We start from the raw sequence: 21194 nt of genomic DNA on the forward strand, positions 1-21194 counted from the left end.
AGTAATTTAATAGTAGCGAAAAGGTTGAACTAATTAGGGGTAAAAATTTATCGGGCTTCCTTAAAATTCGAAGTGATTAGATCTTATAGTTGACTTAATCAAAACTCACATAATTCAGGTATACATTTTTCTTCTTATTGTATATGTGTCAATTCAAACTTCATAATTAATATGATTTCACTTGCATGGTATTAAGTAGAATTAGCATCTTAAATCTCCTTTGACTTCTATTGTTTCTTGGATGTTATTATAAAATCGAATTCTAATTTGGTCCACATGGAGTATTCATATTTGACGTTTGTAAATACAACAAATTGGTTCAAATTAATAGGTCCAATGGACTGGATGTTTATGTAAATCTGTATATTAATTCAGAGAATCAAGACGCATCGGTTAAATTATTACAAAGACAGATCAATCAGTCAGACTTTATAGACGTGTTCGTAGCATCTAAACTCCCCTGTTGTACATCCCAAGATACCATTAAAACTGGTTAATGTCTCTTAAAGACAATGATAGTTGGCGAATTTGAAGGTACGTTAAGATCATCTCATGTTTGATGTGTTTGAGTTCTTATGCACTTAATTATAGAGTTCACTGACTTGGTTTGGAAGCGACATTCAAAGAGTCAAGGCCAATAGAGAGATTCTCGAAAACGTACACTCTTAAAGTTGTAGTAGCATTTATTAATTTCGTATAATTATGGCAGAGTATCAATCAAGTACGAAAGGAGACCAAGGCTGTTCGCATTCCTCGTGATAAAATTTAAACATTTCGCATTGGAATTTTAAATTTCAATTTTGGTAATGCTGCTAGAGACTAGAGACTGTTGTTTGGTTGTCCAGTTAAAAACTGTTTGTGTGCCACTTACTTTATATGGGTTTTTTCTTCTCTTCATGTGTGCTAGTTTGATTGCAGAGGACTCTTCATCAAGATCATGGAGAAGCAAAAGAAGATCACTTGGGTGATTAAGAATGCCTCCTCTTTGAAATTTAACGAGGAAAATTATTCTCATCAATTTCTAGTCGGTGGATGCAAATGGTAAAGGCTTTCAAGTGTTTTCGTCCATTTATATCCTCCAGAGTAGTGTTTCTGATCCTTTTATTTGTGTTTCCTTGCAAGGCGTCTTTTTGCCTATCGCAGTTTCTTTGGTTACTTGACTAATGTATTTGGAAGTCGCCGATCATGGATCATTGCCTTTTGGATGGAAAAGACACGTCCGATATCTCATAAACTTAGTAAATCAAAATACCGTCAAAGACTCCAAACTAAATGGTGATTATTTCTTCCCATTGCACGCTTGCTTTTGCAGGAGCTCCTGTCTCCAAATTATTTTGAATGACAGTACTATAAACACAACATAATCATTAATCACTTTTGACGTTCACATTTTATAATTCGGACATAGGACATTTCAAATTATCGTGTAAGGCTCGTTTTAGGTAGTTTTCGATTAGAGTTTTGTGCCAAGTTGTTTGCATTTGCTGTTCATACCCACAGAAGTCATAATTCATGTAGAGATTATATAAATTATGTTTTACATCAAGGACTAGAGTGGTTCGATGAGCATTCTTTCCGGAGTGATTTAAAGGTGTTTCCCATGAAAGACATTCTTAACAAAGAAAGTGGGTTTCTGGTCAACGGAGAGCTCAAAATTGTTGCCGAGGTAGAGGTTCTTGAAGTTATTGGCAAATTAGATGTAGCAGAGACGACTTTAACTATAGTGGAGGATGTTTATGGCTTTCAAATTCTCTCTTCACAGGTTAGATATTAATAATGTATGTGTTGTCTCCTAATTAAAACTGGTCTATGGGTATGGATTCTACTTTATACTTTTGTTTTTCAACTCTCAGGTGGAAGTTGCGTGCCACATGTTTGAAAGACATCCTGAGATTGCATCTGAGTTCCGTTCCAAGAACCCAAATCTTAGGACAGGTTACATGAGTTTGCTACTCGGTCTGATTGAGACTCTATGCCAGTCGCCTCACGAGCTCCACAAGGCTGATCTTGCTGTGGCATATGATGCACTGAGATCACTGACTTATGCTGGATTTAAGTTGGATTGGCTGGAGAAGAAACTTGATGAGATGTCAGAAAAGAAGGAGAAGGAAGAAGCCGGTGAGATTCGGATGCAAGAAATTGACGAAGAGTTGAAACATTTGAAACAAAAGTGAGTATCAGATGAGTTCGCCCTAATTCCAAAACTCTCTCAACCCGCCGACCTGTATGGACTCTCCAAGAAAACTTTGTTTCTTGTTTCCCGACAGATCTGGCTCCCTCCTCTCCAACATTCCTTCTCGTGTTGTGCTCCCTTGGTTTAATCCTGTTTCTCCCATTCTCTACCCCACTAAAAACTTTGTTTAACCTCGTTTTCACTCCCATACACCTCCGCTCCCCCTCTCTCCCTTCCCTCGACGCTTAGCGTAGCTTTCTAAGCATTTCCTTTTGCTTTGGCATAATGTCTCGCAACCCAAAAAATCTTGAAGCTCGTCGTCTCCCTTCTGATGAAGAGGATGAACCTGTGGTAATCCCACCCTTTGATAACTCTGCCCTAGTGGCAAGATTTCGTTTAACTCTCATTGGACGGTCGTTCCACATTGGCGGAAGAAGCACCGAAGCTCTCCTTGCCTTCATGCCCAGATCTGGCATATGGGATGTTGCAGGTCGCGTAAGGGGTGTGGACCTTGGTCAAGGTCGTTTCCACTTTGATTTTGACTCGGAGGAAGACCTCCAGAAGGTGTTGAAGAAGAGACCGTGCCATTTTAATAAATGGACCTTCGCTCTTGAAAGATGGGAACCGAACATCAGTGAGGAGTTCCCGAGCACTGTCTGCTTCTGGATTACCACTCGTGGAATCCCTCTCCACTACTGGGTGGAAGATGCTTTTCGAAGAATCGGTGCTACGCTGGGTCACGTGAAGGCTGTCGACGATAAAGACGGACGTGTCTCGGTTGTGATTGACGTCACCAGACCTTTGAAGTTTAAGAAAAAGGTCAAGTTCGACAATGGAGACGAGATTACGGTTCTTCTGGAATATGAAAAGCTATACCGATACTGCTTCACTTGCCATATGATTTCTCATGAAGAAATCTCGTGTCCTTACCTCTCTGAGAGCGAACGTCAACGTAACAGAGAATCCAGAGCTCTGGCTCAAAGCGGAGAGATCACCGCCCTCGCATCCCTGAAAAAGAAAGAAACCGTGTCGCATCTGGTCTCGCGACGGACTCACAGAGCTGAACGTGATTCAGCCCGTCAAGAAGACTCTACTCGTATCTCCAACGGTGGTACATCTGCGGATGGAGAAGATCTGAACTCAGGGCGTAATCTTCCTCCGAGATCTGCCCGTCGGAGTCTGTACCGAGCTGAAGGAAACGAACCTCTGGAGGACAGAAGAACTTCGATTTGGCACCGCTTAAATGGTGACCGTGATCACTCTAATCCCCGTAATCGGGAGAACTCTGTTCAGTCATCATCGAGTACGAGGAAACGTAGGCCTCACGACTCAGTTGCTTCTAGCCAAGAGATCCCGAGATTCACTTCAAGCTACGGTGACACTCGTGCCCGTGATCCGTCTCGGAAGGGGCTCCCTCCCTCTCGCCGGCGTTCTCCCTCGCGTCAGCGCTCTCCTCCACGCAAGCGTTCTCCACCTCGTCACGATTTCAGTTTCGAACAATGGGGTGGAGCTCTCCCTCCTCGTCGTCAAACCAGTTTGCGAATCGCTGAGCCGCTTCCATCTCCTTCCAGATCTGCAAGACGATCCGCTCCAGAAGATTCAGGGAAAGGGAAAGCAATAATGGAAGCTGAGGAGGATGATAATAGTGATGCAGGCGATTTCGAATCATCCCCAAAGCTGCTGGAGTTGGGCTCGGCTTCTGGTACGATCCACTCTCCACCCTTTGGTGAGACTCTGCCTTCAGTGGAAACAACTCCCCCTGTGTTTGCAGATGACGATGCTCATGTTTTGGCGGATGGCAATATTGATCTCGATGTTGAGACTGTCCCCACTGATTGGGAAGACCGTGACGGAGGTGATGAAGACGACATCGTGCTTACTGAGGAAGACCTTCGAATCCTGGACGAATGTGAAAAGGCGATGATTATTGAGGGCTTGATGGAGGACGACGATCTCTTAGGTGAAGAAATGGCAGCACTGGAGTTAGCGGAGAGTTTGGAAAGAACTATCTCAGAAACAGTTGTCCCAATCTCCCATGGTGTCAAGACGTCATCAGCCCCTTTTCAGACCCCAACAAGTAAGCGCGAGAGTTCCCCGGTCCGAGATCAAGCCCGCAAGAGCCCTAAGTTAAGCCCTCCAGCTCGTGTTGAGAAGCAAGGTGTGAAGAAGAAAATCCCGCGAAGCCCAAAGGTGAGCAAAGCGGCATCAAAAAAGCTTAAAACTTTTCAGAGTAAACCTTCCCCGAAGAAACGTTCATCTGTTCCCGCTGAACCATCTAATGGTCCCCGTCAAGCACCAATTCCAGCTGGCACTGATCGTGAAGTGGTTCCGGTCCCGAAAGCAAAGACTACGAAAACAAACAAGAAGACTGTAGGTCCGGTGGGCCCCCGTAACCCACCCAAACCTACTACATGAGGGTCTTATCCTGGAACTGCCAACGGGCGGGGGCTGAGCTTACTTCCCGTCGACCGGAAGAGTTATGCAAGAAGTACTCTCCAGGGTTCATGTTTTTATCGGAAACTAAGAACGAATTTTCTTTTCTGCAAGATATGCAAGTTGAATTAGGATTTGATAACCTTTATACTGTCGACCCAATAGGGAACAGTGGAGGTTTAGCTCTTATGTATTTGAAGGATTTTCCGGTTAAAATATTGTTGTTGGGATGATCGTCTGATTGATGTTGAGACAATTATTGATGGTAATATTGTTTTTATGACATTTATCTATGGGGATCCTGTTGTGAAAAACCGAGATTATGTGTGGGAGCGGTTAAACCGCATTGGTATTTCCCGTTCTGGGGCCTGGTTCATTATAGGTGACTTTAATGAAATTATCGGGAACCATGAAAAATGCGGGGGAAAGAAGAGATCGGAATCCTCTTTCCTTTCGTTTAGAGCTATGATTCAAAACTGTGGCCTTATCGATTTCCCATATCAGGGTAACCTTTTCTCTTGGGTTGGTCGTCGTCGCAATGGCGTGGTGAAATGCAGATTAGATAGGGCTATGGGGAATGAAGACTGGCATAACATTTTTTCCCACACTTATGTGGAGTATCTTAAGCTATGGGGATCAGATCATAGACCCATTGTCGCATCGATTCGATCCACCCCTAGGAGACCCGTTCATCGTTTTATGTTTGATAAGAGATGGATTGGGAAGCCAAGCCTTGAGGAAGCTGTCAAGGAAGGTTGGGGTCAAACTTCGCAGAGTCCAAACGACCATTTCGTGTGTCGTATTCGCAAATGTCGGCAAGCGATTTCGATGTGGAAGAAAGATCTCACCACGAACTCAGAGAAGCTAATAGCGCATCTCCAAGACCAAATTGATAAAGCACAAGAAGATGTGGCTATAACCCCAGAGGCGTTACTTGATCTGAAATGGCAACTTTGTGCGGCATATCAAGAGGAAGAGTCTTACTGGCAGCAGAAGAGTAGAGCGCTATGGCTAAAAGAGGGCGATAGAAATACAAAATTCTTCCACGCAACTACTAAACAGAGGAGAGCTTGCAATAGGATCCTTGGCCTCCTAAATCAATCCGGTGTTTGGATTGACGACGATGCCGGGATGGAGAAAGTTGCGGTTGAGTATTTTGAAGATCTTTTCACCTCCTCGGTTTCGGGTGACCCATCTATTGTTCTTCGGGATGTACCCTCCTCTGTTACAGCTCTAATGAATGAGAACCTCACTAGAGAGATTTCAGAGGATGAAGTGCGACGTGCCCTGTTTTCTATAAACCCCGGGAAAGCCCCGAGTCCCGACGGGATGACAGCATTATTCTTCCAAAAATTCTGGGGAATAGTAAAAGATGATCTTATCCATTTGGTTAAGGAATTCTTCGAGTCCGGAATCCTGGATAAGAGACTTAATGAGACGAACATCTGCCTCATCCCGAAAGGTGACAAACCAAGAGAGATGGCGGGTTTTAGACCTATTAGTTTATGTAATGTAAGCTATAAGGTCATATCTAAGATCCTGAGTCTCCGGTTAAAGAGGTTCCTTCCAGAGTTAATCTCTGAGACCCAATCCGCATTTGTGGCCGGTCGACTGATTACGGATAATGTCCTCTTAGCTCAAGAAAATTTTCACGCTCTTCGATCTAACTCGGTGTGCAGGAAGAATTTCATGGCTATCAAAACGGACATGAGCAAAGCTTATGACCGAGTCGAATGGCCTTTTCTATGCTCGCTAATGGAAAAGATGGGCTTTTGCTCAAAATGGGTGAATTGGGTGATGCAATGTATCAGGACTGTGTCTTACCGTGTCCTCCTAAATGGAGAGCCGCGAGGTCATATTACTCCATCCCGAGGGATCAGACAAGGTGACCCTATTTCTCCGTACCTATTCATTTTATGTACGGAAGCCCTAATCTCACAGCTTCGCGCTTCGGAACTTGACGGAAAGATTCAAGGGTTACGAGTTGCTCGGGCTAGCCCCCCAACATCTCACCTCCTCTTTGCTGATGACAGCCTGTTTTTCTGTAAGGCAGACCCTAATCAAAGTAGAGAACTTTTCAACATTATCCTATCCTATGGAGAGGTCTCAGGACAGCAAATCAACTATAGCAAGTCTTCCGTCATGTTCGGTAATGAGGTTCCCAGCGACTCCCGTCAGATGATCAAAGACACTATTGGTATCTCCCAAGAAGGTGGAATGGGAACCTATTTGGGTATCCCAGAAAAGCTTCATGGATCAAATGCTCAAGTATTTGCGTTCGTTCGAGACCGACTCCAAACCCGTGTCAACTCCTGGTCCTCCAAAATCCTTTCAAAAGGCGGGAAGGAGATACTGATCAAGTCTCAAGCCCAAGCAATTCCGACATATGTAATGTCGTGTTTCCTTCTCCCGAAAGTATTATGCTCCAAATTGAGAAGTGCTGTCGCTAACTTCTGGTGGAGTTCTAAGATTGATAGCAAAGGTATCCATTGGGTATCTTGGGAATCCCTAAGCGCACATCTTGAGGAAGGTGGTCTCGGTTTTCGATCCTTTGAGGATTTCAACCTAGCCCTCCTTGCTAAACAACTATGGCGTCTCCTTCGTTTCCCCGACTCTCTTCTTTGTCGAGTATTAAAAGGGAGGTATTTCAGATACTGCAGCCCTCTAGAGATATCCGCCTCGAACCGCCCTTCTTATGGTTGGAGAAGCATCCTTGCGGCAAAACCCCTTCTAGCCTCTGGGATCCGCAAAACGATTGGTTCCGGCTTCGATACATGTGTATGGTCAAAACCGTGGATTCCCGATTCTCCGCCCCGACCCCCGGTGGGCCTTCAAGGCGAGAGAGACCCGCTTTTGTTTGTCAACACGTTGATCGACTTCGAGTCTAAACAATGGAAGATGGAGCGGCTCAGGGAGCTTTTCCCACCGGAGGAAATCTCCCTTATCCTTGGGTTACGTCCGAGTCAAAATGTCTCGAGAGATGGGTACAGTTGGTCCCTCACTAAATCCAGGAATTACACGGTAAAATCAGGCTATTGGACCGCGAGAGCGTTATCTCGTCTCGCTTGTGACCTCCCTCTTCAGGGACTTAGCGCTACGGCACTAAAGGCACAAGCTTGGAAACTAAAGACCACACGTAAAGTTAAACACTTTGTGTGGCAGTGTGCTTCCGGTTTTTTACCGACTTGTCAACGTCACGCATACCGTCACATTGGTAGGGATAAGGGATGCCCTCGATGTGGTGCGGAGGAAGAGACCATAAACCATGTTATTTTCGAATGCCCCCGGCAAAGCAAGTATGGGCTTTGTCTTCGATCCCCTCGGCTCCTAACGTGTTCCCACTTGCCTCGGTTTTTGGCAATTTAGATTATCTATTCTGGAGGGCTCGGTCTTTCGGTTCTTGTGAAGCAGACCTTAAGGCATTCCCTTGGATTATGTGGTTTATTTGGAAAGCTAGAAACAAGAAGATTTTTGAGAATGTGGAAGAGTTACCCCCAGACATTCTAGATCATGCGAGACGTGAGGAAGAGGTTTGGAGACAAGCAAACACTGTTGACCTTGAGTCAGCTCCCCTGTGTGTGGATTGTGGGGCTTCCGATTCTTGCCTTCCGGAGGACCCAATATGCTATATTGACGGGTCTTGGCACGAGACAGACAGCTTTAGTGGCCACGGATGGCTTGTTGAAGCAAGACGGAAGACCTTGTTGTACGGAGCTCGCGGATCGGTCCGCAATCTCTCGCCCCTCCACGCTGAGCTAAACTCTCTCCTATGGGCTATGAAGTGTATCCTCGCATCGGATATTTCTTGCGAATCTTTTGCCACATATTGCTCCGATCTTCTAGCCATGACGAGTAACCCCGAGGCCTGGCCTTCGTTTGCGTCAGAACTTAGGGACTTCTTATTTATGTATTCGTTATTTCCGTCGTTTAGACTATTTCATATTCCCCGCTCTTGTAATATCCGTGCCGACAAGCTTGCTAAAGAGGCAAGATCACGAGGTTGTAGCTTTTCCCATGTAAGTCCTATGGCACCCAATTGGCTTTCTCTTGAGGAGAGTCATCTGCCACGATCTTAATAAATGGTGTTTTTGAGGTCAAAAAAAAAAAAAAAAAAGTGCTCAGATCTTGAAGCTGAGATGGAGAAGGAGAAAGCAGAGGTTTCGGCTGCAAAAGCTCCACTCTCATTCGATGATGTTATGTAGAAGATGTTCTTGAGTTTCTAGGCACCTGTGAGTATTTTTGTTGAGCTTGGTGCTTTGGTGTGTCCATTTGCATTGGTTCTGCGATGTTTTTTGGAACATTCTTTCTGTTTTAGCTTTTCTTGTTGCAGTACCTTTGATGAAGAGTTTTTGATGTTCTGAGAAACTTTATTATATAGCTTACAACATGGTCTTATTTACTACCAAGTATTGTTATCATATGATCTAATCTTATGACATAATCCGAAAACTAATATAAAATCATAAGAACAATAATCTTTGACCATTATAGGGTCTTCTCTGTAACTCTGTTACCTCTCAAACCGTATTTTTGCTCATGGCCTATGGGCCTTTTCCTCTACCCGATTCAGAGGGTGGCGCCAAAATAGCTCGGCTCTCGGCGAATCCAATCTGAAAATACATCAATAAGAGCAGAAGAAGCAAAGAGATAAGAAAAGCAACTAGCTGTGATATCATTGTAGCCATTAAATTGAAGATAGTTCCTTCACCGCATCCTTCAAATCATCCACCTTCACTAGTAGATGTTTCATCCTGCTTGCGTGCTGCAATCCAACGTGGTAAAATAGAAATAAATAGAACAATGAGATTCATGAAAATTAACATCATTTTGGTAACAAAAAGAAGTCAATATTCTTTCACCATTACTCAACAGGTAACCAAAAACATCAACAGAATATATTCGCTGCAATCAAGCGAAATATTACCTCGTCAAATGCCTTAACAGAACGCTGCGCCTGTGTACGCTGCATCTATCTCTCATGGCAACACACTGCAGAGTAAATATAAACATTGAGTAAAAGTGAAAGCGCAAGATCTCTTTTTGGTATTTACGGCATTTTCTGTAAGCAAAGACCAAGGTGGAAGAAGATGCAACTTACAGATGATACGCAATGGCATTCCATTCTCTGTGCTTTGTTTGAAGAGAGACAAATTGCACTTAAAAGTCTGTTTATCCGGTCTCATCGATAAACTGGAGTCTTTTCTTGTGTTGCGGATGGCACTCATCTAGCATCTGCGACCAGACGTTGTGCAGAACTGTATAGATATCTTCCTTCTCTGAATGAATAACATCTTCAGCAAAGAATATATGAATTTGATCCTTAACTTCAATCCAGCTCTGTCCCGGAACTTTTTTAACGTCATGCTTTTTCATCGTGCTCCTCAACAATGCCGCATCTTCCCAATTTCCAGAAGAAGCGTGTAAGCCACAGAGCAATACATGAGCTGTAGAGTTGAAAGGATCGATCTTCAGAATATTTTCAGCAGCTTTTTGGGCGAGATCAACATTTCCTTTGGTTTTACATGCAGACAGTAGAGTCTTCCACACGACTACATCAGGTTCCAACTTCATCTCATTGATGAACTTCTCAGCTTCATTTAAATGTCCAGCACGAGCTAGTAAGTCGACAATGCAAGAGCAGTGCTCTTTTGTTGGTGAAATCCCGTATTCGGTTTGCATGATTGCATACAGCTTCAAGCCTTCTTCCACCAGCCCAACATGACTACATGCGGTAAGAACACCGACAAACGTTACATGGTTTGGCTCTATGCCCGAGCTTTTCATCTCCTTGAACAGTGTGAGAGCTTCATCTCCAAATCCAGACTGTGCATATCCAACTATCAATGTGCTCCACGAAACCACATCTCGGTTATCCATTGAATCAAATACCCTTCTCGCTTGCTCCATTGACCCACACTTGGCATACATATCAATCAGTCCATTTGTTATAAATTGTTCAAGCACCAACCCGGTTTTCAAGTTATAGCAATGGACTTGACTTCCCAATTTTAGAGATGAAATTTCTACACAAGCCCGAAGCAGACTACCCGTGGTTATGTGATCTGGCTCACATTCAGATACAAACATCAGCTTAAAAAATCTCAACACCTCTGCTGGCTGTTCATGTTGCAAACACGCCGTCAGAATAGCATTCCAAGAAACAGAATCTGCCTTGTTTCTGAAGTCTTCAAATATCCTAAAACAAGAATACAAGTCCGAGCAGCAATTGTACATGGTAAGCAGAGAGTTGCAAACTGAAAGATCTGTCAGAAAACCATACTTGATAATGAAAGAGTGAATTTGCATGCCTTGACACAGAGCCATTGGGTTTGTCTGACCACAGAGCAAAGAACGCAAGGAGATAGCATCAGGAGTAAAACCAGAATTCCTCATTTGAGAAAAAAATGATACAGCCTCATCAGCGTAGCCGTTATTTGCAAGTCCAGCAATGATCACATTCCATGATGCTGTATCAGGTTTCTCTATCTGATAAAACACTCTCCGTGCAGAACTCAAAAAACCACATCTAGCATACATGTCACAGAGCGAGCAGCCTGCAAACGCGTCTCCAGAAAACCCAGACTTAATGCATAACCCATGTATTTGGCTTCCATAATCTGGTCGAAGGAGATTGCTACAAGCTTTTAAAGAGCTACCATATATATATTCATTTGGCTGGAAAACACCATAAGACAACATTTCTTTTAAGCAGCTCAGTGCCTCTAACTCGTACCCAAGCTGCGAGAACCCTGCAATGACGGAACCCCACGAAATTATATCCTTCATCGGAATACCAGAGAACACTTTGCTTGCATCTGATATTTGATTGAAGCTAACATACATAGAAATAAGAGCATTTTGAGCAACAAGATGAGAAGTAGGTTCCAACTTAATGACTTGAGCATGCAGTTGCTTCCCTAACCCAACATCACCATAACTAGCACATGCTTTGATGATGCTTCCAAATGAATACTGGTCAGGAACTAAATCTTCCTGAAGCATTTTCAAGTACAATTTGATTGCCTCGGCTTCCTGACCGTTCTGTGAATAGCCAGTAATCACAGATGTATAAGAGACCAAATTTCTCTGAGGCATAAGATCAAAAACTTGTCTAGCATCCCTCAGCGAGCCACATTTTCCATACATGCTTAGAATGTGATTATTAAGAATAGTATCATGCTTGCAGTTGGATTTCAAGATGTGATCATGAATCTTCCTGCCTTGTGCCAGAGATCTCGAGGAAGAGCAAGCACAAATTAAAGAAACATAAGTCTTTAAACTTATCTTGAAGCTTGAGTTCTTGTGTGAGAAATGAAACGCTTCCAGTGCTTCCCTGTAAAATTTCTGTTTACAGAGGGTATTTATGTGATCATTCATCAACTCTTCGGTCCTGATGGTCGATACCACAGTAGAAGTTGCCGGTACCTGACTGTTGCTGAAGGCAACTCTAGCTCCTGATCGTAAGATTTTTCCCATTTCGATCAAGTTTCAAAACCCTAGCAAATACCTCCTTGCGAAAGGAATATGAGTGGGAGGTTCAGCTAGAAAGACGTGTCATTCGGGGAAGCATCCAACAAAACAAGGCAAAGGATTCACCATTGAAATAAAATGCACCATTTTTCGATGATGAAGAAAATATAATCCACTGCTGAACGTTCTTTGCAAACTCATAAGTCACCAAACAAGGAAGGCAGCCCTCTCTAGCTGGATATCAGTTGCAAAATCCTGTTTCAGAAATAAAGACTCAAATATGAGAGATAAAACTATAAACATCAATACAATTTCTCTGTAAACTCTAAATAAAGGCGGCTAATTTCATGCGTTCTCATATCCCCACAAGGCATCCAAATGAAATCACGGGGACATTTTAACAGAATACCATGTCTCAGAAACAGAGTAATGTTTTGTTGTTGAAAGTGCTAGCTACAAACTAGTACGAATAACCCAATGGATAGAAAGCTCAGGAGCTCAACACAACCAATCACAACTCGATGAGTCAAATATTTGTCATAACACAATTTCCTCTTCAAGACACAATTACTAACGCAGAAGGGGAAATGAGGTGAGCAATGTCAACGAATATATCTCACAGGCATTTGATCGAGCAGGTGGTGTACAATGTTAGAAACACATGAGCGATATTTATAAAAATTCGACCTTTTTAATCAGCATGAAGAAAGTTTGCCAAATGTGCAGTAGAGACTGCAAAAGTATATAGAAAACGAAGTCAATATATCTATGCGGCAACCATATAATCCTCCAAGTTTGTTTAAAAACAAAGATAAAACACAAACCAATGACGTCGGATTCTGCTCCCTTTCAACAATATCTGAGGTTGAGAACCTGGAATCTTGCGCATGAAGCGGTGATGAATACATGTGATCGTGCCTGAAATTGAAGAATTGAGAAAAGGACCTCACTTTGGCTATGGCCCATTATGATAACTGGAAAATAGATGAAGGCGATGCTATAGAGAAAGACTCGAATCGAAAACTGTGATGGGATAAAGTTGTGGTTAGTCTTTGGTTTAGTTTAAATTTCGGTTAACAATGATTTCCCTGAAAAACCAGTCTGGTGGTTATTTTCGGTTTGTACGATCACCCCATAGATAATGTAGTTCATACCTATTGTTTTTATACTATGTGGTAAATATAAAATAGAATTGGAATTGCGAAGCATTCTGTAATATGTGGCTGCAATAGAATAGCATTGTTGACTCTTCTTCACAATGTGGACATGACTGTTCAGGATGTACTGCAAAATCTGCTCAACAATTTCAGTTTTTAGCCATCGTTGTTTGGTCGTGACTCGTGATGCCCCTTCCGTGTCCATTCATTTGTATTTATATATAATGTGGTTAATATAAAATACAACTTCAAAGCATCATGTATGTACTACGTGAAGAATACATAACACTGAATTTGAGCATTTTGTGGTCTGTTAGATATATAGTCAGTAATATATAATAGTATATTGTTGCACATTCTTTCATAGAAAATACAAATGAAATAATGAATAATAACAGCCAAAAAAATCCAACATATAATACAGAATATATAATTTCACATATGTGGAGACTGGAGAGGATGTTTTGCGTACAGCCAAGAATTCTCCTCGTATCGGAGATTCTCTAATGCATGAACACCCAAGTGGCGCTAGATTTACTATAATAATATTAGAGTCTTTCCATATGTGAACATATCAGAACTTTTATGGTCTTAAAAGCATATATATAAAATATGACAGAAAAATGGATTGCTAGCTACACAAATATAACTCATCAAAAAGTAATATATGCATGGTACTGGTAACATACACTAAAAAACATAAAATACATAGATAGCATTAAAACCATTCATTTTGTCATAAAATACATTCATCAATGTTCAAATTATAATAAAAAAATATGTTTTGACCCAACTTTGAAAATAGACAACCACAATTATTACCAATCCAATGATTAATTTACATGCTTGAAATTGTTATTATAATAAAATATGTTCAAAGTATGCACAAATGATACTACAAATATATACGAAACCAATCAACACATAATGATTTAATAAATTTTATATTTTTATGGTATAAAAAGATATATATTTCATATTTTGCATAAGTTTGTCGAATTTATTAAAACTACTTGTAAATTAAAATCTTATTATAAATTGAAAACGACGACTTGAACAGATCCAACTACATGTGTGATTTTTAGATTAACCTTTTTAAAAATTCTTTGATTCAGGTAATGGCTGCAGACACATTGGATTTTCATGTTGGGACAATCCTTGTGCAGTTTGCAGATGAACAAACGGAAAGTGATAAAGTATTTTGAGTGACTTTTTTTGTCTTGCAACAAACTCTTTGATCCTGAAAACAAGCTCTTCATTTAGTCTCTAATCGCATCCAAAACTCTTAATATAAGAAAATAATCTACATAAGTATAAATTTGCTGACAGGCTTTGAAGCACGATGTGCTAGTTGGTATTCTGTTTGACACTCTTTCACCTAGCTGGAAATAAAATATTTTCCTTGCAAAACTTGTCAAACTGATATAGAATCAGTTCAAGACTTTTTCTCAGAAAACCTGTGTTAGAGTGGTGATAACAAACAAGTTACACGTGCAAACAGAGATGATTACATCCATTTGACAATGAATGAGCGCTATTATCAACAAATCAGGACACGTGCAACGTTCAAGATATGATTGAAGAAAGAGTCAGATCAGCTTTTATTTTAGTGTTGAAGATATGATTGAAGAAAGAGTCTGAGCTGATACAACGAGGAAATAGAGTAAGAAACAGAGTAAGTCAAAACCATTTTTTAAATGTAATTTTAAGTAAGGCAGACTGTATAGTCAATTAATAAGCAAGTGAATATGCCGTGTTCATAAATTCTGATTATACTTTCTCTCAAAAAATTAGTTTTATGGAATTTATTTTTGGTTGGTTTAGAAATCAGGTATATTAAATAGAAGATTCATGTCGTCAATACTTTTTGAATTGCTACCTTTTGGATTATTGAGTTATCCATTAAATCTCTTAATTTGATTTTGGTGTTAGATTTGATGGAGTGATCCAGTAATAACCAATAACAACAGAAGAACCAAAGAATACCGAAATAAAATTGAGAGATTTGATGATTAATTGATAGTTCTACATATATTAGCAAAAACCAGTATTTTTGATCAATGGATAAGACCAAAATGTAATACGTATGTGACGTATAAAAACATAAGAATAATAATTCGGATGTAAGATATACATACCGAAGATTTGGACCATCTGGTCCATAACATGATAACATGATTAATAAGGCTGTTTATTCTACAAAAATGTGGATTTATATAAATATTAAAAAAAACAAGAAAATGCTAAGATTGTGTCTTTGTTTGTATTTTGTGTTGCGTGACGGTTCGGTTTAAAGTAGCAATATGAGGCTGAACAGTGGCACGTGACTCGGGCGCGTCAACAAAGCGCGTAGCTAAAAAAACGCACCCTCCACGTTCTATTTTCGTTCACTCTCTCAATTATTTTTCAAAAAACCCCTAATATTTATTGTTTGCATAATCCACCCCACTAGAAATTAATCATTCCAAAGAGAAAATCAAGTATTGTTTTCTGTTGAACCAAAACGAATCCAAGGTCAAGTGTATGCCACTATATAATAAATATTTTAAAAAATAACAGATAAAGTAACGAGTTCTTTCAAAGTATTGAAAATTAAAGAAGCGAGGTGGGAACAACACAATCATTACTTCAGGGGTTATTTCTGATATATATATCTTTTAACCAAAATTAAAAATAAATGATAGATGTTTCTCACTGAGGGAAAAAAACTTCGGGAGTCAGTGAGAAAAGCAAATCAGAACGAGAGATGTCTGAAGATCAATTCATCTAAAGTTCTTGTTTGATTCTGCAATTCTTCATTTTCTTTTTGTCTTTTTAAAGCCGATCTTTCCTACAAAAGGAAACTAGATCGACGGTGCAGGTGAATATTTCTTCACGACTTTGTCAAAGACTCAAATTTCTCTTTATTTTTCATTCACATGATTTGTTCCCAATTCTCATTAGAGTTCTTTTTTATTTGATTTCTGAAAATTTTAGCATTTAGGGGTAGTCTTACTTTATTATGATGTGAGCAAATTAGAACCCGAAATTCTTATTGCGTTTCTAGGTATTTTACAAGTTTGTTTGCTGATTTGCTGCAGAATTGTAAATCTCTGATGGGTTTAGGACTTCAGGGTTTTAATATGCTTAAATCAACCTCCTTTTTGGTTGGTAGTTTAAACATTCAGTCAAAAATTTAATGTTTTCCTGCAAAAGCAAAAGTGTTTCTGTTGTGTTTTTTAATCCTTTTAATATTTTCAGAAAATGTTAAAAGATTCTAGTTTTAGGAGTATGTAAATGATTGTTTTCTGTGTAATTTTACTTGTGGATCTGTGTTTCTTTTTTGGGAAGATCCACCTAATAAAACAAACTCTCACATTGGCTAAATGACAAGAAATCGTCTCTTCTCCCTCATAATTCCAAAAATGTTTAAAAGAGAGAAAAAAAAACAGAAAAATTGGTGACTTAACAACCAAAAAGATTATGTGGAAGATATGGAGCTTTCTTTCTTTGCTTGTAATAGGGTTTATTTCTGTGATTTGATGAATCACAGTGACGGCTACTTCTTTTCTAAATAGACTTCAAAATGTTTTTTTATTTGTTCCAAACAAATTCAATATACATTTCCTATCTCTTTACCTTCGTTTGGTGGCAGTAGTAGTCTCTTTGAAGCTAACGTACGATGTGTATTCTAACTATTTTAATTTGTTATTGTTTTTTTCTGTACACTTGCTTAAGCTTTCTATTTCCTCTCAGTTTGTTGTATATATGCTTAGGATAATCTTAATAGTTCCAATTTCCTCTTTTGCTTCTTTCTAACACATTGATTCAATTTGTCTTCATGTAGTTAGTATTTGTCAGATTCTTCAAAGAAGCAATCATAACGCAATTGATTACACACAGAAAGAGAGGTTTTTTTAACCACTTGTTCCCCAAAAAATGCAAACTTCAAAATCAAGGTGATGCATTGCTCTCTGTTTTGTGGATGGTCTTGTAAGTTTTTTGTATCTGTTTTCAATGTTGTTAATGGTGATTGTGATTCTGTGATAGGCCGGGCTCATTGGAGCTGCCACAAAAGAAATCTTCTTTACCAACTGCCAAAGTTGCTCGGAGACTCAAGCCAAACGGAACAGAAACCAAGACGTCACCGAAAACTCAAATCCCAAAACTGGCAACTGATCGGCGCTCTCCAAGAATCCCTCTTAATGAGGTACTTTTGCAGCTATACTTATATGAAAGATTGTTGATTTGGTGTATGCATTTTTACTTGGATTCTTGATTTGGGAAAGCACTCAGCTTCATAATTGAGTTATTTTTGTATATATGATTGTTGCTTTTTCAAGATTCAGAAGAAGCGGACAGGAAGGATACCGGAATTGGAATCTCAGATATCTCAGCTTCAAGATGAGCTTAAGAAGGCAAAGGAAGAGCTAAATAGATCAGAAGCATTAAAGAAGGAAGCTCAAGAAGAAGCTGAAGAGACCAAACAGCAGTTAATGGAGATCAACGCCTCAGAAGATTCAAGAATTGAGGAGCTGCGTAAACTCTCGCAGGAGCGAGACAAGACATGGCAATCTGAGCTTGAAGCTATGCAGAGACAACACGGAATGGATTCAGCTGCTTTGTCTTCTGCTATTAACGAGGTCCAGAAACTGAAGTCGAAGCTCTTTGAGTCCGAGTCCGAGTTAGAGCAGTCTAAATTTGAGACAAAGTCGTTAGAGAAACTTGTTAGACAGCTCGAGGAAGAAAGAAGAAGCAGCAGAGACTCATCATCATCATCAATGGAAGTGGAAAAGCTGAAGGAAGCGATGAATCTCGCGAGGAATGAGATAAGCCAACTGAAATCTGCGGTTGAAGTAGCAGAGACAAGGTATCAAGAAGAGTATATACAGAGCACATTGCAGATAAGAAACGCTTACGAACAAACAGAGGCAGTGAAATCAAGATATTCTCAGAGAGAGACCGAGTTAGTTGAAGAATTGAAGAGAACGAAAGCTGAAGTCGAGGTTTTGCGCAAAGGGTTAGTGGATGAGAAGAAAGAAGAGGACTTGAAGAAGCTTGAATCGGATTTAATGGAAGTGAGAGGGAGTTTAATGGAGAAGGAGATGGAGTTGCAGTGTCTGAGGAGTGAAATGGAGAAGAAAGTGGAAACAGCAAACACGGAAGCTATGGAAGCTGAGCTTAGAAGAGTGAAAGTTCAGTGTGAGCAATGGCGGAAAGCAGCTGAGACGGCAGCTTCGATTCTGAGCAATGACGAAGAGAGAACTGATTCTATTGAGAATGGCAAAATGTTGAAGAAATTTGGTGTGTTACTCAAGAAAAAACCATAAGCAATAATGAATGATTCTTTTTCTTTATGATAATTAATAAATGGCATTTTTTCATTGTTTGTAAATTTGTATCATTTGATTTGATTTCTGTAAGTCTTTTTATTCTTCCTGTAATCGTTGTCACATTTGGTATTCAAAAATCAAAACTGTATTGAGATGTGATCTTTTGCATTCAAGAATCAAGACTTTAAATATCATAAAACCATAAATGCTGTAAACTACTAGAATTAACAGTTTATCATTTAAATACTCATTAAACATTAAGCTATTATATCCCATTTCAATAAATTTCCATGATGATAGTTTGAATATATCTATCAATGATAAGTTTGTATTTATTTATTTACTTACTGAGAAACCAATAGAAGACAAGAGATGATAGTATTAAACTATTAATAAACGGACGGTGATAAATAAAGAAAAGAGAAAAAAAAAAAGTCTAAATCCCTAATCTCTCAAATCGCAGACGATACTTGTCTCCCTCTTCTCTTCTCCAGCGTCGGATCAATCTCTCTCTCCATCGCCTTTCTCCTCTAACGAACGGCGATAAAACTCTTAAAACCCTCTAATCCCGCTCTTTTTTTCAAAATCACTCAGGTAATCTATCTCACTTCTCCATTTTCTGGTTTCGTCTTTGATTCTTCCGATTTCCGCCGGGATGTTGTTACGTCTCTGATTATCTTCGTTGTTTTGTGTGTAGGGTTTCTGAGATGGCGGATTCGCAGGCAAAGTCGTCGGGGATGAGTCCCGGAGGAGGCGGTGGAAGCCATGAGAGCGGCGGAGATCAGAGCCCGAGGTCGTCGAATGTTCGTGAGCAGGATAGGTTTCTTCCCATCGCTAACATAAGCCGTATTATGAAGAGGGGTTTACCTGCCAATGGCAAAATTGCCAAAGATGCCAAAGAGACCATGCAGGAATGCGTCTCTGAATTCATCAGCTTCATCACCAGCGAGTAATGCCTTTCTCAATTCTCTCAAAGTTTTAATTTTTGACTGAATTAGGTTTTGTTCTGTGAATTGGAATTATGGGTTGCATCAACATCTGATTTGGTTGAGAGAATTGATCCTTAAAGATGGGTTACCTTTTTTGTTTCCGTCATTGTTATGAAAATCTCTCCTTTTTTCTGTTTTTAATTCTATGTATATTGGATTATGAAGTTAGGATTCTGTTAATTCACTTGCAAAATTTGGGATGCTGATGAGATTTATGATGATGTTGTGCGTGTTTTGACAAGCAGAGCGAGTGATAAGTGCCAAAGAGAGAAAAGGAAGACCATTAATGGAGATGATTTGCTTTGGGCAATGACCACTTTAGGATTCGAAGATTACATCGAACCCCTGAAGGTTTACCTCATGAGATATAGAGAGGTATGATCCACTTCTCCTTATTCAGTTTCTATTTGAACAAATGGGGTAGTAAAAGACACCAGTGAATTTTTTGATGTTTTTAGTTATGTGGCATTGATAGTACTAGGCATCAATAGAATTTCTGCAATTCATTCACTGACACTCTTTTTTTTTTTTTCCTTTTCTTATTTCTTTTATCCGATATGGATTGGAATTTTGCAGATGGAGGTCAGTGAATCTCCTCTTTTACTTACCTCTCTAATTTTTGTCTTTTTATCTTATCACAATCTTTCTGATAGTCCAGTTTTATATGTGGCTCCTTTTTTGGGGCATATATTGTCTGATTGCATCTAAGTAGGATTGTCTGGTTACGTCATTATCTGTTTGATAGGGTGACACTAAGGGATCAGGAAAAGGCGCGGAACCGAGTGCTAAAAGAGATGGTCAGCCAAGTCAAGTGGCTCAGGTAATGATGACTCTCGATCTTCTCAAGTTGACATGTTCATTTTTTGCAGCATCATTTCTACCTATCTTTTTTGCTTATGTTTTGTGCGAGCTAGTTTAACATTTTCCTTCTCTTTACCTTCTGAATAGTTCCCACAGATTGGTCAGCAAGGCTCTTACTCACAAGGTCCTTATGGAAACTCTCAAGTAAGTGTTTTGATAAAACAAAGACTAATTTATACATTCTCAAGATACAGCAAAAACAGGAGTAGACAAGAGAATGTTAAAAACAATTAATGGATATAACATGTTCAATATATTCGATGAGCAATGTATATGCATATCCTCTCTTTGTAATCAAGATAAGAAGGTATGAACTCGGATTAGGCTAGCATACTTTCCCTGTTCTGAATTGCTACAACACAGCATCGAGCATCGGTATTTATGGTAATAGTGATCGAAAAATTGACTAAACTTGTTTTTATGACTGTAGGCTTCGCATATGATGGTTCAAATGCCGAACACAGAGTAGTAGTGGTAGGACGATATTCATCACAATCTTTGGAGATTCAACTATTCCTGTTCCTGTTTCTGAGAATCTGAGTGATCCACTGTTCATAGATTTGGCTTGTGGTGTCTCAGTTTTGGGAGAGAGGATATTTGTATATGATTGTGTTGGTAGGGAAGAGAGTTTGGTTTGCTTGAAGCATCTTTTGTTTTTCATTTGATTGTTGAGTTTCCTAGCATTTGGTCTTTAAGGAAAAGTCATTTATCATGCTAGTGTTATGTTGTTTAGCCGTTACTTTCATTAAAAACATTTTAAAGATTAAATAATCCAGATTTTATTTATTTTTTGTTTCTT

At 39.8% G+C, this 21194-nt stretch overlaps 3 protein-coding genes and 1 pseudogene across 9 annotated transcripts; 3 read left to right on the forward strand and 1 right to left on the reverse strand.

Moving 5' to 3' along the window:
- Positions 1–937: 937 nt before the first annotated feature.
- LOC18021599 lies at positions 938–8808 on the forward strand (annotated as a pseudogene).
- A 204-nt stretch (positions 8809–9012) lies between these two features.
- Positions 9013–13052, reverse strand: LOC18021598 (pentatricopeptide repeat-containing protein At3g53360, mitochondrial). 3 transcript variants are annotated; one of them, XM_024157637.1, is made up of 6 exons: positions 12901–13052; positions 12764–12808; positions 9705–12331; positions 9531–9595; positions 9315–9368; positions 9013–9216 (listed from the first exon to the last, which is right to left on the reverse strand). In XM_024157637.1, exon 3 carries the CDS (start codon positions 12080–12082, stop codon positions 9776–9778), a length of 2307 nt encoding a protein of 768 aa, XP_024013405.1. In that variant the 5' UTR covers positions 12083–12331; positions 12764–12808; positions 12901–13052; the 3' UTR covers positions 9013–9216; positions 9315–9368; positions 9531–9595; positions 9705–9775. The 3 variants fall into 3 exon arrangements, with proteins under 3 accessions (XP_024013405.1, XP_024013404.1, XP_006403701.1); XM_024157636.1 differs by having other exon boundaries at positions 9013–9368; XM_006403638.2 differs by lacking the exon at positions 12764–12808 and having other exon boundaries at positions 9013–9368; positions 12901–13035.
- Positions 13053–15941: 2889 nt separating this feature from the next.
- On the forward strand, positions 15942–18692 carry LOC18021600 (interactor of constitutive active ROPs 5). 5 transcript variants are annotated; one of them, XM_024158060.1, is made up of 4 exons: positions 15942–16093; positions 17060–17171; positions 17263–17422; positions 17556–18692. In XM_024158060.1, exons 2-4 carry the CDS (start codon positions 17152–17154, stop codon positions 18540–18542), a joined length of 1167 nt encoding a protein of 388 aa, XP_024013828.1. In that variant the 5' UTR covers positions 15942–16093; positions 17060–17151; the 3' UTR covers positions 18543–18692. The 5 variants fall into 5 exon arrangements, with proteins under 5 accessions (XP_024013828.1, XP_024013831.1, XP_024013829.1 ...); XM_024158063.1 differs by having other exon boundaries at positions 17562–18692; XM_024158061.1 differs by having other exon boundaries at positions 17064–17171.
- Positions 18693–18957: 265 nt separating this feature from the next.
- On the forward strand, positions 18958–21177 carry LOC18021601 (nuclear transcription factor Y subunit B-10). Its single transcript, XM_006403640.2, has 7 exons — positions 18958–19139; positions 19243–19494; positions 19780–19909; positions 20111–20116; positions 20280–20354; positions 20483–20539; positions 20826–21177. Exons 2-7 carry the CDS (start codon positions 19253–19255, stop codon positions 20862–20864), a joined length of 549 nt encoding a protein of 182 aa, XP_006403703.1. The 5' UTR covers positions 18958–19139; positions 19243–19252; the 3' UTR covers positions 20865–21177.
- The last annotated feature ends 17 nt before the right edge of the window (positions 21178–21194 follow it).

The sequence above is a fragment of the Eutrema salsugineum genome, unplaced genomic scaffold, assembly GCF_000478725.1.
Source record: "Eutrema salsugineum unplaced genomic scaffold, Eutsalg1_0 scaffold_16, whole genome shotgun sequence".
NCBI lineage: Eukaryota > Viridiplantae > Streptophyta > Magnoliopsida > Brassicales > Brassicaceae > Eutrema > Eutrema salsugineum.

What these genes read in the sequence shown, in the direction of transcription:
- LOC18021598 (XM_024157637.1), bottom strand. Translation starts at nt 12,082, where the DNA reads ATGGGAAAAATCTTACGATCAGGAGCTAGAGTTGCCTTCAGCAACAGT.
- LOC18021600 (XM_024158060.1), top strand. Translation starts at nt 17,152, where the DNA reads ATGCAAACTTCAAAATCAAG. An exon ending in ATGCAAACTTCAAAATCAAG is followed by an intron (nt 17,172 to 17,262) that starts GTGATGCATTGC and finishes ATTCTGTGATAG; the next exon opens with GCCGGGCTCATTGGAGCTGC. An exon ending in CAAGAATCCCTCTTAATGAG is followed by an intron (nt 17,423 to 17,555) that starts GTACTTTTGCAG and finishes TGCTTTTTCAAG; the next exon opens with ATTCAGAAGAAGCGGACAGG.
- LOC18021601 (XM_006403640.2), top strand. Translation starts at nt 19,253, where the DNA reads ATGGCGGATTCGCAGGCAAAGTCGTCGGGGATGAGTCCCGGAGGAGGC. An exon ending in ATCAGCTTCATCACCAGCGA is followed by an intron (nt 19,495 to 19,779) that starts GTAATGCCTTTC and finishes TTTGACAAGCAG; the next exon opens with AGCGAGTGATAAGTGCCAAA. An exon ending in AGCCAAGTCAAGTGGCTCAG is followed by an intron (nt 20,355 to 20,482) that starts GTAATGATGACT and finishes CCTTCTGAATAG; the next exon opens with TTCCCACAGATTGGTCAGCA.